General features: G+C 41.4%; 1 protein-coding gene across 2 annotated transcripts in view; it reads left to right on the top strand.

Annotated features, from left to right (window-relative positions):
* The window catches only part of LOC146833110 (uncharacterized), a 645,049-nt gene that overhangs the window by 569,744 nt on the left and 60,397 nt on the right, over positions 1–14,908 (top strand). For both annotated transcript variants that reach the window (XM_085600733.1, XM_085600734.1), the window contains 5 exons: positions 1,426–1,479; positions 3,138–3,191; positions 11,486–11,593; positions 11,750–11,803; positions 14,337–14,372. In XM_085600733.1, the coding sequence (XP_085456859.1) occupies positions 1,426–1,479; positions 3,138–3,191; positions 11,486–11,593; positions 11,750–11,803; positions 14,337–14,372 (306 nt within the window). The remainder of the gene's footprint in view (positions 1–1,425; positions 1,480–3,137; positions 3,192–11,485; positions 11,594–11,749; positions 11,804–14,336; positions 14,373–14,908) is intronic.

Here is a 14,908-nt window from a genome sequence, read left to right as displayed (position 1 = left end):
GGAATGAATTGGAGATTGCATGAGCAAATAGCGAGTACCAGTAGGTTCTCGCAAATTGCTCATGCAATTTCAAGGGTGCAAGGGTGTCAAAATGACACCCTATTGCACCCCTGACATTGATATGTGCACATATGTTGCACACACACATGCTCTAAGGGCATGTGTGTGCGCAACATGAAACTTTAAAAAATGCACAAAAGTGCATTTTTCAAACTTTTAGCAAATTACCATGCAGTTCATCTTCATGGTAATTTGCTCCCCCTATTAGCGAATTCGCTAATTTTTTAACTTTCATGCATTGCATTTAAGGAATCCCAAATTGAGATTCCTTAAATTAAGGAATCTCAATTTGGGATTCCTTAAACGCTATCGCTATTTAAGGAATCGCTATTTAAGGATTCCTTAAATAGCGATTTTTGCTTTTGGGTTGATGCATTGGGATTGGGTATTTTTAACTCAATACCAGGAGCTATTAGCTAATCGGTATTTTACCGACTGGATTATGGCTTGATGCATGAGGCTGTTAGTCCCTAAGTTACGTTATTAGCACCAGGAACTGCCAACATTTCCAACTGCATATCTCAAAATACATATTAATGGTGGTCCAGTCTGAGGAACCAATAAATACTTCTCATCAGTCTACTATTACTAAGAAATATCTCACTGTTTATGGGGCATATTAACAAGGCGGCGATATGAAATTATCGCCACTTTTGCGTCAGTTTTCGGGCGAAAAGCGGCGATAATTTCATCACCTTATCAGCAAAAACACGCTTTCGTGTGTCTTGCTGACTTAGCGCCCGTTTGCAGCAGGTCTCTGATCGCATCGCTAATGAGATGCAAAGGAGGCGTGCCTGACAAGACTCCCTTGGGAAAATATCGCGAAGGCAGCTTCGCGATATTAACAAGGGAGGGTAGCGATTTTTAAAATCGCGTTAAGTATGCCTTAACGCAGGAATTTAACGTCTGTTAAATTCCTGACTAAGGCATACTTAACATGAGGGGTGGATTTTGTGGCTAAGACCACAGGCCCTATCATCTAGGATATCGCCATTTTCCACCATGGAAAACGGCGATATCCCAACTATCTCTGGAATTTTTATCGCCTCTGCGAAGCGCGTTTTTAATAACGCGCAAACCGGGCGATAAATTCCAGAGATAGCCGGCGATAAATATGCAAGCGCTAAGCGCGCTTTGCAATATTTATCGCCGGCCCTTGTTAATATGCCCCCAAGTTCTTTGTAAAGCAATTACTCATAGTTGCAAGTTTAAGTTGGACTTTGTCAGATCTTTTTATTGACTGTATCACTGTGCCTAGAATTACAATATGTTTAATGCAATGTACCAATGAGTTACTTTAAACAGTCCCATTTGATACCTCCTTGTGCAAGTGGAACATTAATTTAAACTTCTATTTTCCTGTAGGGTGACCAAGGTCTGGTCGGCCCACCAGGTCAAACCGGCCCTCCCGGCCCCATGGTGAGTTCTTTTAATTTCATGCTAACATTTCTGATATAACACTATTAAGTATGCAGAAGCTACAGAGAGATCTGGCAAAGGGCAATTTTCAAGTGGTACCCAATTGGCAGGCAGAGTAGTCAATCCATATTGAAAATTAACAATGCATGAGCATCACTAAGGTCCCATAACGAGTCATGCAGAGTGGTATCTCTAGCAGATTTAGATTTTTTTTTCAAATGCCGAAACATACTGAGTAAAACCTAATGTGTTTCTGTACACATTTTCCTCTTACTGAACGCTAGAGTAAGATGTTTTCGAAAAAGGGCCCAGAACCCATAATCGGCATCCACACCTGGAAATGGACCCATTTATATCAGATTTAGCGAGTTATTCTCAATTTTAGGACTGATACCTTATAATGACAAGTAACTTGGGTGAAGGTAGTGGACAGAATTAGTAACTCTGGACCTGGCATCTCAACCCCCTAATAACGCCCAGCGTGGAATGAGGGCCTTATTGTCAGCCAGTTGTTAGGGTTTGATAGAATGCTACATGCTCATGCCCTTTACTAGCCATAGCCATGATTTTTAGATCTTAGCAAAGGCAGTGTTAGCTGCTACAGACAGCCAAAGAGTAAGTCAATAGAAAGAGAGACCCTCAGAAAGGGACTACAGTAAATAGCAGTCTGTCAGTCAGCTGTAATACTTCTTCCTACCTGTATCTGTCTGTCCACACTTGGCATCAAATGCAAGCCTTTAGCATATATGGTTGCCTGAACTAAAAAACATGCACAGAGATATGGGTACATATGACATGAGGACTGGGTGGTAGCAGACTGCTCAAATTTGCAGATGAAACAGTTAATGAATTTGGTAAAGTCAAACAACTAACTGAGTGGCATGTTTACCAGAATGGTGGCGCAGGGAAGCGCAGTAAGTAACCTCGCTGCGCTGCCCTGTGTCACAGGGAAAGGGCAGGAATGCAACGAATGTATCCAATACGGTGCATTCCGTTTCGGCAGCCTAGCACCAATGAAGGTGTCCTTGCAGCATGGGACAAGGATGCCTGCGTTACAGGCAGGATTGGTTTTGAACAAGAATGGACACCTTCCTGCACAAAACAATCCCTGTACATAGAAAGAGAAATAAACATATTATTCCCCATTACGCGTAAGATTTTGATGCATTACCCGGTTTACAAGTTCTTGTAAATTTGAGAATGTGTCCAAAAACATAGGAGTTGTGTGGAAGCACCCTCTGCAACGCCCATGGAATGCCTTCCTTGCACAGAGTAAGGCAACGCAGCGAAGTGGCTTCACAAATATGACTTGGGTTTTGCATTGTGCATGTACCACATTGGGTGGTGCATGCACGACGCAGGCCTTAGCAAATATGCTCCTAAATTCATATGTATTGAATACACCGGTGCCAACCCTCAAGAGAGACTCTTGAAGCAGTCAGCTTTGTAATGCAGTTAAGATGCCTGAGCAAGTTAGAAACGCATAAACAATCCCTTTTTTATTGCAAGACAGCCAGGTGGAAGAGCCGTGTAGCTGTGTTTGTAGTTATGTTATAGTGCTTTCGTCTTCTGACATATTTACATACCCTAAGCTGAAAAAACAGCTGCCCAGCTGCAGTACGCCATACTGACATTTTAACGAGAATTGTGTTTTTTAGGGCCCTGCTGGTTTACCCGGCCTGAAAGGGGATTCTGGCTTCAAAGGTGACAAGGTATGTACTCCTTTTGTCAAGTAACAGAAGGTATTCATGTGTATATCAGCTAGAAAAAATCAGTGCTTCTTAGACACTGTTTGTAAGGTCCTGCTGATAATGTGTTCCATGCATTGCATGACATTTCTCTGCTGCCATACATAAATTCAAATCCCCTGTCAAAAGATTATTAAGAACTGTTAAATTCCTCCAGTATAATTAAATTCCTCCAATTGCATTGGCAGAAAGTTTGTATCGAGACTGAACACATTTCCCCTGATTACTGTGCAAGAATTGGTCAGATTTGGGTGAATAGGAATAAGTACATGGAATTATGTTAAAAAGAGTCCCACATCTGTATGGAAAGTGCACAGGATGTGAAAAGGATTTCCTACAGGTCTATGTCTTGGTCAGAACTTTAGGCTGTGATACACTTAACCAAAATGACTGAAGAGTATAACTGGGTAAACCTTTCCTTTATCCAGCATAATCTCAGACATTTTAAGGAATGGGTAAAGTGGGCTCTGGCCCAGGTCTCCAGCCTTTTACCTGGCCCCCTGATAGAGTCAGCTCTGTTCTGCAGAGTCTTGCCCTTATAACCTTGATAATTCGTAAACAGTATTTGGGTAAATACTGTTTTCATTTAATTTATTTTTAATATGAGTGGTGTGTGAGAGTCTATTACAGACATTTTGCAGAGAAATGTTGAGTTCATGTTTCATGCAACATCCATAAAGTAGTTTCTTTTAGATCATAACCAGACCTCACATATGAGAAATGGGTGTATGTCGCAGAGATTATTTGCAGTAATATTCGTGAGCTGCTGCTGTGTTATAATTGATGCAGAAGAAGTGTGGGGTGGGGGGAGTTGAGGTTTTCCCCTTTCCTTCTTTACACATAATACATGAGAATACATTTACCACCACACTTCATACTCAGCAACCACAATATTCAAAACAATCAAGGGGCATATCAACAAGGGAGTTATCTCTGCTTTTTTGGCTTTAAAAGCCAAAAAAGCAGAGATAAAACTAGCACCCTATCAACAACAGGGTGCTAACATGCAAATTTGCATGTTAGCACCCTTTTACTCTACGCTTCCCCTTGCATCTCTAATGAGATGCAAAGGGGGCGTTCCAGAGTAAAATAATAGGAGAAATGTCGCTCAGCGACATTTCTCCTATTATCAAGAATATCGCTAACCCTGTTAAAGACAAAAAAAGCAGCGCTAACCGCAGTTAACGCTGCTTTTTTACATCTGGTATTTTTCTGACTTAGCCATGATATCTTATGAAAGGAGGATATCATGGCTAAGTTTGTCTGTCCCTATCAACAAGCTAACGTGAGATTAACGCTGGGTTTCCAGCGATAATCTCACGTTAGCCACTTAGCGTGAGGATTTTTATCGCTATTGAGATAAGCGTTGCTAATAGCACGCTATCTCAGCGATAAAAATCAACGCTAGCCGGCGATAATTATCCTAGCGCTAAGTGCGCTTAGCGATAATTTTCGCCGGTTATTGTTGATATGCCCCCAAGTTTGGCCCATATAAACCCTGCAGCACCGACTGCTACCTAAACATTAAACAATAAAGGTCCTTCCAATGGATCTTTTGATTGAGCTAAAAGGGACTTAGATAAACATAGACAGATGGCCACTCTTTCACGAGGACCTAGAATGAAGAAGTGCCTTCTCAACAAATCTAATACACATAAACTATTTGATGACTAAACACTAAAAAATGACATACGCATGAATGATTATACAAGCATCACTTTATTTAAAATTGAATGGTCAAAGCAGAAAAATACATTAGATTAATTTAATGTTAGTTATCGATTGAATACAGGTAAATCACAATACTTCACAGCTTATAGTCAAACACTTGTCAAATCAAATACCCAAATGAGAGGGAGAGAGAGAGAGCATAACATAATTTCGGAATGCAATCAAGAATCATGCAAACCAATGAATCGGTTGCAGATGATCAGGAATGGAAGACTCAAGGTGAGCCCAGGAGGACACTAGAGCACAGCGTGAAATAGCAGGAGTCAAATAGCCCTTCAGCCGAAAGGTTTACCCCGCTGAGCTTCATTCAGCTGACAAAGTTCAGGAGAGTTCAGTTCAGGGAAATCAGAGTTCAGACTGACAGCATGTCTGGCATTTAGGAATTTTTTCAAGATAGACCCCACTGTCCTTTTCCAACAGGGCAATTATATTTCCAAGCATTCTTAGTTCCTTCACACAAAAGTATCTTTTGCGCAGTTTGCATGATTTCCATTGGTCAGTCTATGGTCTATCCATGGGTGATCGTCACCTTACCAAATGGATCCAGAAATTATACGTAATGCCATTGTCCAATTCTACTAAAAGTTCAATTTCATTCCTCCTCAGAATTAGGAAGTTCATTTATATCTTGTCATGTCTGTTCCCAAGCTCTCTCTTCTGAGCTTGCAACAAAGTCGACACTATTTGTACCAGCAGTGAGGGTGTCCTTTATTAAAAAACAAGCAAAAGAAACTTCAGCAAAAGTTTTCACACGGGCAGTACAGTCATGTCAGCATATTCTAGTCTTATTCAAAAAGAAATGATGGAAAAGATGCATTTTAAAGCCTACATAAAAGCCTGCTAAAACATTATTATTTACTGAAAGGTATCAAACATTAAAATGAATAAAGATGATTATATTTCTCTTGCAATTATACTATTCATAGTAACTATCAAGCAAACACCATTTTATCTTCTACTTAAGCATTAACTCATTTGCAAATCTTTTATAAATAACATTTTCTTTCATGAGCAGAAATCATTTTATTCATTTTCAATTTATGTTAATCCTTTTTATCCACTAAATGAACACTTATTTTTGCATTTTCATAATCATATTTGCTAAAGCCTACATCATTACGTCACACATTATGGCATTTATAGATTTTCATAACACAATATTTATCGTAAATTCATTACCATTATTAGTTTTTTTCTCTCTCCTGAATAATTTTTATCTCGATCTGGTTTGTGACCGTATTGCATAGTTGTACGATGCAGGTTGAACTCTCACATATTTTATGAGTCATACTGTTAGTCATGCTTCTTAAGTATGTATTAATATCACACTATCCAATGAGCAGGAATTGATCGAGGTAAATCATACTAAGTTAATCACGCTCCTTCACAATATTGAAAACACATGCTATTATACCTGAATATTAGATGCCAACACATTTGGTATCTGGTCAAGTGTGCCTGTGCACTGTCAGTGACCTGGCCAAAGAGGGCATGAAAGAGCTGAAATTGGATCTTAAATTCAAAGTTGGTCCAAACAGGGCACCCCATAAATATGTTTAGAACAGGGACCCCCAAAACCCTTAAAATGCCCTTTGCATAATCTGGCATATTTTCTGTAATTTCATGCTACTCTTGTTCCAAAATGACACTATTTGAACCATGTCACAGGCTACAGCATCACTTCTCAAGCTTCTTTGAGGCCCGAGGACCCAATACCCAAGGGTCAATATGAAAATTGTGCAGAGGGTGCAGGCCCGCCCCCCCTCCCAGAGCATCTTTGAGGTCCTGATAATCCCATCCCCTGGGGCTGGCATTCAAATTGAGGGTCAGGGGGCAGCAACCCCCTTCCTAAGCTATAGGTATAGAAACACTTTTAAGTTTTAATGCACCTCAGGAAAATTTGATTCTTATTGCTGCAAAGAAAAAGTACTTAATGCTTTAAAAGACTGTAACCTGAGTACGTAGTTTAAGTACATATGGATGGCTAAATAAATCAAAAATGCTATTGAATGGACAAAGAATATTTGCAAAGTAAAGTATTGCCCACCAGCTATGACACAGAAGTGGATGCGCACATGTGATCAGTGCAAGCGAGCCAACGACTGAAATTGAATGATCAATTGCCCCATTGCATATATTGTGGTTGGGTAGAAGCAAAATGTGAATGACTGTTGAACAGACCAGTGCCCTCGATTTATACAGATTTTTATTTATGATCTTTTTGGTTACACAAGGCTAGTGAAACAACTAAGGCCGTCTCTAGGCCAGAGGTAAAAATGGGCATTGAAACAGAGCTGTGCTATTTTTGTCCTTTGCTGGCCGAAGAAGAACAAACTGTACATTCCTGTATGTGGCATGCCAGAGATGCAATGCATGGTGACTATTGTTTATCATTGATGTCACTTGCCATAAGATGCCATTCCCTTCCAAATGAATAACTAACTGACCCCTTTGTACAGGTTACTCTCCAAGTGACACGGCAACAAACAGTCAGGTCACTGTTTACTTTTAACTCTAATTTCTCAAGAGTTTTATTGCTTATGGGGCAGGATAATCGTTCAATTTATACCCTCAATATCTTGTTGCCTGCTGATTTGGTAATTCTTTGCCCAGTAAATCTCTATTTATGAATTTCTCAAGCACATCATTCTTTTTCACATGTTTGACACCACAGCCTCAGTTCCATAGGCCGCATCTCTTGTGGAGGTTTCTAAAATACGCTTCTTATGCCAAATCTCCTTTTACAGTCACGCCCCAGCCTTTTCATCCAATTTAGAGCACTGGTTTAGGTAATATTCCCAGTGCCCGTTTTACCCACAATAATTGTCCTGTTAGGATAACAAAGACCTCATCTGGTTCTACCTTTACACTGAAGACATTTTGTAAACTGTTTGGGCTCTGCAAAACCATAGCCAACAGCAAAAGTCAGACCGCCAGCTCTTGGCCATGCAGAAAGGCAAAGACGGGTAAGATATTAGGGTGCAATTTGGCAGAACCCAAAAGTGCACAATTTTGACATCAGAAATCTGCCTTTTTAAAATATTCTTTTGTTTGCTAAATCAATGCCTACCAAAGAAAGAGTTGCTCCAAGTATACATATTCGTAAAAGTATTTATTTAAAAAATATTGTTTGTTTTTATTCATCAATATTTTCTTTTCTTTTTTATAGCTAGATATGCATATTATCACGTAGACGTTGTAAGGCACTCAGCGATATTGAGGGTGGTAATTGTGTTGTATATTAGATATGTTAGATTTGGGGGTCTCTAGTTGGCACAGGTAGGCACTTTTGACAAATAGGGACCCTTGCCTCTAGTCAGGGTAAGGGGATACACTCCTAAAATAACTCCTGCTCACCCCCTTGGTAGCTTGGCACGAGCAGACAGGCTTATCTCATGGGCACTGTGTAAAGCATTTGTGAACACATACAGTAATCAAGTGACAATTCTACAGATGGACACCACACAAGTTTTATATGAACAATAAGTATTCTTTATATAGATTTAACACAAGACCATAAACGACAAAAATCCACAATACTGTTACTTTAAAATGGTAGAATTTTGCTTAGTTCTCTTTAGATCTTAAATGCAACACTTTGAGTGAAAGTACCTTAAGGTGCGACACGCAGTGCAACAAAAGTGTTGCAGAGATGGTGATGCATTGAAGTTTTGGTGCAAAGAAATAAAGATGTCGTCTTCTTCTTGATGCGGCACGCTTCTCGCAACATCGGAGAAGTCTCGACTCGATGCGTCAGCTGCAGCGGCGACACCCTTGATCCGTGATGCGACAACAGCGGCTTTTGCGGCGACACTCTTCTCCGATGATGCAAGACGCTTCCGCTTGATGCAAAAGCTGCAGCGGCGACACCATTGTTCAGGGATGTGACGACAGCGGCTCCGATGGCGGCACGCTTCTCTGTGGATGCGAGGCGCTTCTGCGTTGCAATGCGGCAGCTACAGCGGCGACACCCTTGTTCCGTGATGTGACGGCAGCGGTTGCGATGGCGACACGCTTCTTCGGTGGTGCGAGACGCTTCTCGTGATGCGGTGCAATGCAACAGCTACAGCGGCGACACCCTTGTCCAGTGATGCGACGGCAGCAGCTGCAACACGCTTCTTCTGTGTTGCGGGATGCTTCTCATAATGCGGTCCAAGGCGACAGCTACAGCGGCGACACCCCTGTTTAGTGATGCAACGGCAGCGGCTGCAACGGCGACACACTTCTTCTTCTTGAGTCGCTCTTCCAGCTCCTTGCGACACGCAGTCACTCAGAAGGCCCAAATACAGCTACAGGCACTTCCAAAGAACTCTTGGGGAGCTGGTGTTGAAGTATGTTGTCCCTGAGACTTAAGCAGGAGGCAAGCTCTTTTCCAAGCCCTTGGAGATCCATTACAAGTTAAATGAAAATGCACACAAAGTCCTTTCTCCTTTCTTTGGCAGTCAGGCAACCACTGCAGGCCATTCCCCCAAGCAGCACTTCAGCTTAGGGATAGTCTCTCCTCAGTTTCTTCTGGTTCCACTCCTCAGGAAAGGTGTCTTCTTGTTCCCAAATTGATCTAAAGTTCTTGGGTTTGGGTCCCTATATTTATACCCAGTTTCTCTTTGTTCTCTGAAGGCAGAGAGGCCTTTGCCTAGTCCAAACCAGTTCTGGTCAGTACTGGAGCACTTTGTTGACATGGCTCCTTCTTTCCTTTCACAGTGCAGGGCAGAGACATCAGATGCACCACAGGAGGTGGAGCCAGCATTGTGGATGGAAGGCACAGCCCTATTCAGGTCCCAGGTGCAACTCCTCCCTCCCATCTAGATGCAGATCTCTCTATTCACCACTGGGCTGACTCACCCTGTCTCCTGGAATCCCCCAGCCCTGTCACTCAAACTCCAGACAAGGAATACACAGCCTAGCAGAGGCAGGTTTGAATGGTTAGACAAAAAAATACCTACTTTCTAAAAGTGGTATTTTCAAACACAGAATATTAAAACCAACTTTACTAAAAGATGTATTTAATCATTCTGAGTTCAGGCATACTAAATTTGAATTTTACCATGTCCCCTGAGTCAGTTAGGATTATAAGATGTAATAATCAAATTGCCCATTCTTGCCTATGGAGAACAGGTAGCCTTACAATAGTGAAAAACGAAATTGGCTGTAATTCACTATTAGAACATGCCACACACACCAGGGCATGTTCTACCTTATACTTACAATGCACCCTGCCCCTGGGCCTACCATAGGGGTGTCTGATATGAAGAAAAGGGAAGGTTTAGGGACTGGCAAGTGGGTGCACTTGCCCAGTCAGCATGACAGTACCAGACTGAACGCAGGCTCTGCAATGGCAGGCCTTAGACACACGTTTACAGGCTGCTTCTGTGGGTGGCACAACCAGTTCTGCAAGCCCACCAGCAGTATTTGGTTTACAAGCCCTGGGCAATCCAGGTGCACTGTACTAGGGTCTGACAGGTAAACCAAACCAACCAATCATGGAATGACTAATCCATACATAAATTTACAATAGGGAGCACTTGCACTGTGGCACTGGACAGCAGTGGCACAGTGCCCAAAGCATCTCACACCAGCAAAAACACATGAGGCAACAGAAAAAATGGAAGGGAGACCCACGCCAAGGTGCCAGGTTTAACAAGATATAAAACAAGCAATTGTATAGCAGTCCGGCTATCAAATTAGTTAAACCTGTATTAAATACATGAGCATTTAAATTTCTAGGTGCTTCCTTATGCACTTAGGGATTTCAAAAATGGTTCAAGGAATGTATCACAGTAAGTTAGCAGACAGAACATCTAAGAAAAAATGGCAAGAGATAGGTAATGCTATTTCTTGGCGCTGTAACTCAAGAGAAGACCTACTTTACCGTAAACGTTGACAGAACCCTAAAACGTCATTTTCCATAAATAATACTAATACTGTGTGAAATGTTTTATTATTTATGAATCATACTTAATTGTATTTATATAAACTTTAATTGGAGGCATATCCTTAATTCAAAAGAAGAAAATGATCCCCATGGGTTATAGACCATAATTCATGGGATGACATCCTTTCCAGGATTTAAGGCCTTACTTAGAATTTGGGGGACGGCGTACTACCTCAGAATTTGACAGATATACCATTTGCCATATTACAAGTGCCATAGGTTATAATTTGCTTATAATACGAAAGACACAACATCCGCCACGTTCATAATGGAATATCCCTTCCCTCAAACTCTAAATAAGACCCAATGTGTTTTTAAGCCCTCGCTTATCATGTAAAAGCATCATGTAAAAGAAAACCTAAATGGTGTAATGCTTCAATCAAATGTTGTAATAATTGTTTGCGGTTTGGTGGAAAGACTTTTGTGATAGTATTTGTATTAGTAATGATACAACAGCATGCAGTTTTGCAACCATTGATTTTGTGCAATATGCATGGATTTCTGAAGTTGCTATGTTCTGGCTCAGACATATGTTGTACAAATCCAATGCTTCTTCTTGTTCTCAATAACCCCTGGTGTTTTTTCCATGCTGTAGGGCCACGGTGGGCTGATAGGGCTGATTGGCCCACCAGGAGAACAAGGAGAGAAAGGAGACCGTGGTCTGCCAGGAAACCAGGGGGTACCAGGCGCTAAAGGAGATGTGGTGAGTGTGCTTTACAGAAAATGTCAATAGATGAAGGCGTGGATAAATGACCATGATCTGCTCCACACCCGCACAGTTGTAGGTTTCACCAGATAAGAACATAGAACCTTGGCATGAAAATTAAAATGGCTGACTTAATCTCTTGTGTGTTTTCAGGGTCTCTCTGGGTTACCTGGCCCAACAGGTCCTCCGGGTCCCTCAGGACTGCCAGTAAGTACTCAGTGTTTGCACCCAGGTTGCTTTGAGTGCTGTCACTGCTTATCAGTAAAATCTCTAACTCCATAGTGCTTCGTTGTTACATATCCAGGTACGACCTAAATCAGGAAGAAAGAGGCATCTCACCCCAAGGACTGGATTTAACAGATTTCCAAACCTGTCACGCAGCGCAGCGCTGCAAGTGAAGTTGCCGCTCTGCGTTGCATGAAAGGTAGAGAGAACAGAACGGTATCATATTTTTCAAGAAATGGCACAGTTCTCTCCTCTCCCTGCACTGGTGCACTTTAGGCTGACTAGCGCCAACGCAGAGATACTTTCCTGCAGAATCCAATCTACAGCACACATACAAAGAGGAAATACCAAGAAATTACAAAGACAAATAAAGATATTACTCCTTGTTACACCAGCCTCAGCCAGGCACATCATTTTGGTACAATCTGTCTTTGTGAATATAGGTGAATATGGGTGTGCATCAAAATTCCTGGGTGGATGCATGGGAACGTCAATGCCATACCCATTGAAGGCATCTTTGATGGAAACTAATGCAAGGCGGTGTTACTTTTTTTTAACAAGGCAATGCAAATCGACCTTTGCATTGGTTTTGTAAACACAAAAATGGATTTTCTGTTGAGTCTGTGTTAAGAAAGTGGCACAAACCTGATGCAAAATATTTTTTATATCTGGCCTGAAGTGTGTCCAAAATCTAAACCGAACTCACTGTTACAGTCAGCTTGTACAGCACTGTGCCACCGATACACTGTTAGCAGCCCCAGATCACTCTCAGTGCTACACACTCAGTTTATCTACAGTAAGAATTGATACTCTCAATGTTAGTATGTCTAATACATCTGTACCCTCTACATTGCTGTCAGAATGTCTAACACTGGAGCACTGTCATTGTTAGTCGGCATGTTTAGCAAGAACTCTCAGCACTATCGCTGTTAGTATATCTAATACTGGTATACTCTTTACACTGGACAGTCAGAAAGTTTGAGCCTGGAGTGCTGTCCTTGTTAAACAGTCAGATGGCCCGCTCACGGTTAGTATATGTAACACTGGTATGCTTGCTACATTGAGAAGGCAGAATGCATAACACTGGAGCATTCTTATTTTTAAACAGTCAGAATATTCCACACTGGAATGCTTTACCTGTTACAAAGTCGCGATCTGTTGCACAATCAGTGTATCATGCACCAGAGCTCTCCCACGTCTACAGCAGTAACACATGAGCATTGTCGACAACTACTAGTCAGAGTACCAAACACTAGCACTCACTCAGTTTTACATATATAGTACTTTCAATGTTGCACACATATCTGTGTCTATATATAGCCAATCTTGTTCACTCTCAGTGACACTCTGTGGGCTCAGGTTTTCAAATGTTCAATATGTTCGTTATTAAGGGCTCTATATCTCCCACTGGAACACTCCCACTGTTACACAGTTAGTGTATCTACCACTGGAGCACTCTCACTGCTTTACAATCAGCATGTCTAGCAGTGCAGTACTCTCACTACGAATCTAGCACACTTTCTGCTGCACCACCAATGTGGTCCTCATAATTCAGGAACCGTGTCATCAATTCCAGAGTATGTATCTTCCATTTATAGACCAGTGGATACCTTATTAAAATGTGTTCAAATTGTTGCCTGTAACAGTGACATTACTTCAGCAGTACACTTTCATATGTACATTACAACTTGCAAGAGAAGAACTTTTGAATAACACATTTCCAATTTTGTGTATCTTTAGGCCTAACAGGGCACCTATCTACAAAGCATCTACAAAGCAGACAAGGAGCATTCCCATGATAGATTGGCGCCACAGTGAGCTCCCACTTAACCAGGGCCCAACCTGGTGGTAGAGCCTAGAGTCTAAGGCTGATGGGACACCGCAGCCTGTAGGCCAGCCCACTGTCACAACCTGGGGGTTCAAAGACAGTTCTTGTTCAGATAAAAGGCAGACAAAAGTATTTTTTTTTACTCTTGATGATTTACTGATGTTAAGTGACATTGGTTACCCAATTCAGTGTAGAATCTGTGAAACAAACAATGCATAACACATTATGTAAAATAGGCTGGGGGGGGAGAAGACAGTCTGTGGATGGGAAAAGGAGAGAGAATGGGGAGTGTGAGGTAAAGACTTAAGTAGCTCAGACTTTGAGCCTTATTTCCACGCACCCACCATTACCCCGAAGCTTGTGAAAAAGAAGACTTTGGAGCCTTAAACCCCTAAAATGCTAGCAGCCTGGGCCAGGATCCCAACTAATGCTGGTTACCATTATACGGTCAACCATGTGGACTTCATTAGAAACAAACACACCCTTAACCCATCAGACATATTTATCCTACTTCTAATTAGAAGAAGTTTTGAAAACAAATCTTTCTGATTGTTAGAGCTGCACGGCTCCTTTTCTTACAATACGTGAGAAGAGAGGCAGACCTATCATCGCAGTAACATTTTAAGGCATCTTGTGCAAAACGTTTATTGTCTAACTCATTCTTTCACCTTTTAATGTTTTTACTAGGGGCCGCTGGGACAGAAAGGATCAAAAGGAGCACCGGTGAGTATCATTATGTGAAAAAACACTGTTTCCTAGCCATGACACCGGCGTGAGTGCCTATCAGAGCCATTTATATTGTTTTGAAGTAGTTATTGAAATATATATGCACTTGGCAGTGTACTACAACTGGTCAGTACCTCCTACACTGTAATGTATAAGCAGTTGTCATAGGCGTTGTATAATCTCATTGGAATATCCCTGATATTAAAAACATTGTAATGTGTTAACCAAGGTTTGTTAATGGCAGCCATCTTACAACGTTCCTCATAAACATATAAGTAAAACTTTACACAGTACATAGTGCGTTGAACATATTTGTATTGCATGTAAATGGTGCTTTAATAATAATTAGGGGTCTAATCCAGACCATGGCATGCAGTCCATTTTTCCATCAGGGGTATGGAGTAAATTACTCCATCACCCTGGCGGAGGTGCCATCTTCCAAATTTAGAAATGACTACCAAGATGGATGTAATTTCTAAAGTGTTGCAGGGTTCTCCATCGTACCAGTTCCTGTCAATGCTGTTTACAGTTTG

This window comes from Triturus cristatus, chromosome 4_2 (genome assembly GCF_964204655.1).
Source record: "Triturus cristatus chromosome 4_2, aTriCri1.1, whole genome shotgun sequence".
In the NCBI taxonomy this organism is placed as follows: domain Eukaryota; kingdom Metazoa; phylum Chordata; class Amphibia; order Caudata; family Salamandridae; genus Triturus; species Triturus cristatus.
Note: the sequence above shows the minus strand (reverse complement) of the source record. Positions and strands in the feature narration are given on the sequence as shown.